Below are 2,379 nucleotides of genomic sequence, written 5' to 3'. Positions count from 1 at the left end.
TCTCGATATCCTTGATGTGTTAACGTATTTACTCAGAGCACTATCCATATAGCCATCCCCCAATGGTGTGGCTGCCTCCTCTGCCTGCCACCTCCACAGCCTACTTGCCATGTGTCCTGTGTCCATGGTTGTCCCATGTCCATGGATGCCATCAGGCCTCTGCCCCTGCATCACCCACCCCGTTCCCTCCAGGCAGCCCCACAGCCACCACCACTTCCTCCTCACTGGGAAGAGCAGCTGGGATGCAGCCTAGAACTTGTAGGGAGGGCCTGCTGCTGCAGCTGTTTAGGGCTAGTAGCCAACCGGTCCAGACAATGAGCTGTCTAGATCCTCCCGCTTCCTGTCTCAGTGGGGCATAGAGGAATCTGTGCCCTGGACATGAACATTGTCTGCTGTGTCTCACTGCCCCTGCCCCCTTGGTCTGCAGCCCTTCATGTATGGGGACTACATTGCCTATGACTGCTGGCTGGGGAAGGTCTACGACTTGAAGAACCAGATCATCCTGAAGCTATCCAACGGTGCCAGGTAGAGTCTACCACCAGAGAGCCATCGGCTTGGGAAGGACAGCCTCTTGGAAAGAGGGGAGGAGGAGGGCGTTTCCTCCTAGGGACAGTGATGACAGGTTTGATCAAGAGCAGTGACAGATGTTGCAGGCATCCAGGGCCTGCAAATCAGGGCCTAACCCTGTACCATTCTCCTTATCTGCCATGGCCTAATTCTGTTGCTGTTTCTGATCTGTCCTGGCATAGGGAGAAACATTTTCATTGAGGGTATCTGCTGGAGGCTGATGCTTTACTTAAGGCACTGTGAGGGTGCTGAGCAAGCACTCCAGTGGCACTTGGGGTCTTGTTCATTGTGGGAGAGTTTCTTGTGCTACCTCGGGCTGTTCATGGTTGAAGACGAATTGTGCTATTTAGGGCATGTGACACGTTGGCATCTCAGGATTGCAACTGTTCGGTGCTCCCTGTGTCCCCTGGTGGAGACTAAACCTCTGTTCTCTGTTTTAGGTGCTCCATGAACACGGAAGATGGCGCCAAGCTCTACGACGTCTGCCCGCACGTCAGCGACTCGGTAGCGTGCTCCATCCATCCAGGCCGGCACCCTTCTCTGATTGTTCAGTCCTCTGGAAGGAGGACTTCTTAGCAAAGAGCTTGTAGCTGGACCCAGCTAAACAAGAGCGGTTTCCTAGAAAAGGGGCGGGTGCGCGCCGGAGGATCTAAAAGTTTGGGTATAGGCAGAAAATATTCGAACCTTTTTTTTTTTTTTTTCTTTGAGACGGAGTCTCACTCTGTTGCCCAGGCTGGAGTGCAGTGGTGCGATCTTGGCTCACTACAACATCAGCCTCTTGAGTAACTGGGATTACAGGCATGCGCCACCACGCCCGGCTAATTTTTATATTTTTAGTAGAGATGAGGTTTCACCATGTTGGCCAGGCTGGTCTTGAACTCCTGACCTTGGGTGATCTGCCCACCTCAGCCTCCCAAAGTGCTGGGATTACAGGCATGAGCCACTGCGCCCACAGTATTAGAACTTTTATTTGCATTTTTGTTAGCTTTTTTCTCGTCCTTTAAGGTCCCACTTTGTCTCTCAGTACAGGATGATGTAGTAGTTATAATAGTACGTGGACACACACGGCAAACAAGTAGATATACAGGGGGTGCGTGAGCAAACAGGTTTCAGGACCGCTGCTCTCTGGAGCCTTGTTCCTCAGCGTGTGAGCCCTTGACCAAGGAGCATGGAATGAGTCACCTATGTTTGAACAAGGGTGCCAGGTGACCTCTGCGGACCCGGGGTTTGGGAAGCGCTGATCTGGAGCCACAGGACTTGTTTTAGGGCGTGTGGGGCCTGTGTGTGAGTGGGCTTCTGCAGGTGGGCAGCCAGCAGGCACAGGCGTGGAGAGCACAGTCACCCAAGGAGACACCGCTCACAGGGACTTTCCTCTGGCCCCACATCCTGCAGGGTCTCTTCTTTGACGATTCCTACGGCTTCTACCCAGGCCAGGTGCTCATTGGCCCTGCCAAGATCTTCTCCAGCGTCCAATGGCTGTCAGGTGTCAAGCCTGTGCTCAGCACCAAGAGCAAGTTCCGAGTGGTGGTGGAAGAGGTGGGTCCGGGCCCAGGGGCAGGAAACCGAATCCTTGACCTCCGCACCCCGGAGCTGAGCTGCTGCCCCTTTCCTGCCCGCTCTGAGGGTTGAGCCCCACTTTTCGGCATCTGGACCCTGTTGATCTCAAAGGGCTTTGAGGATAAAGGGAACCCAGGCTCTGGTCATAGTGACCAAAAGACAGACGTCCCCCAGCCCAGCCTGTACAGGCTGAGCAAGGTGGGAGGGTGGCAAGTGGCAGTTCCAGTGGCCCCTGGCTGGTGTGAGCAGTGACAC

At 54.4% G+C, this 2,379-nt stretch overlaps 1 protein-coding gene across 1 annotated transcript in view; it reads left to right on the top strand.

Annotated features, from left to right (window-relative positions):
* Window positions 1–426: 426 nt before the first annotated feature.
* UBE2O (ubiquitin-conjugating enzyme E2O) overlaps window positions 427–2,379 on the top strand; it is an 18,917-nt gene continuing 16,964 nt past the window's right edge. The window contains exons 1-3 of the mRNA XM_011983740.1: window positions 427–525; window positions 1,008–1,071; window positions 1,960–2,103. Coding sequence (XP_011839130.1) covers window positions 434–525; window positions 1,008–1,071; window positions 1,960–2,103 — 300 coding nt within the window. The 5' untranslated portion in view covers window positions 427–433. The remainder of the gene's footprint in view (window positions 526–1,007; window positions 1,072–1,959; window positions 2,104–2,379) is intronic.

Source organism: Mandrillus leucophaeus, unplaced genomic scaffold, assembly GCF_000951045.1.
Source record: "Mandrillus leucophaeus isolate KB7577 unplaced genomic scaffold, Mleu.le_1.0 Scaffold1, whole genome shotgun sequence".
In the NCBI taxonomy this organism is placed as follows: Eukaryota; Metazoa; Chordata; class Mammalia; order Primates; family Cercopithecidae; genus Mandrillus; species Mandrillus leucophaeus.
Note: the sequence above shows the minus strand (reverse complement) of the source record. Positions and strands in the feature narration are given on the sequence as shown.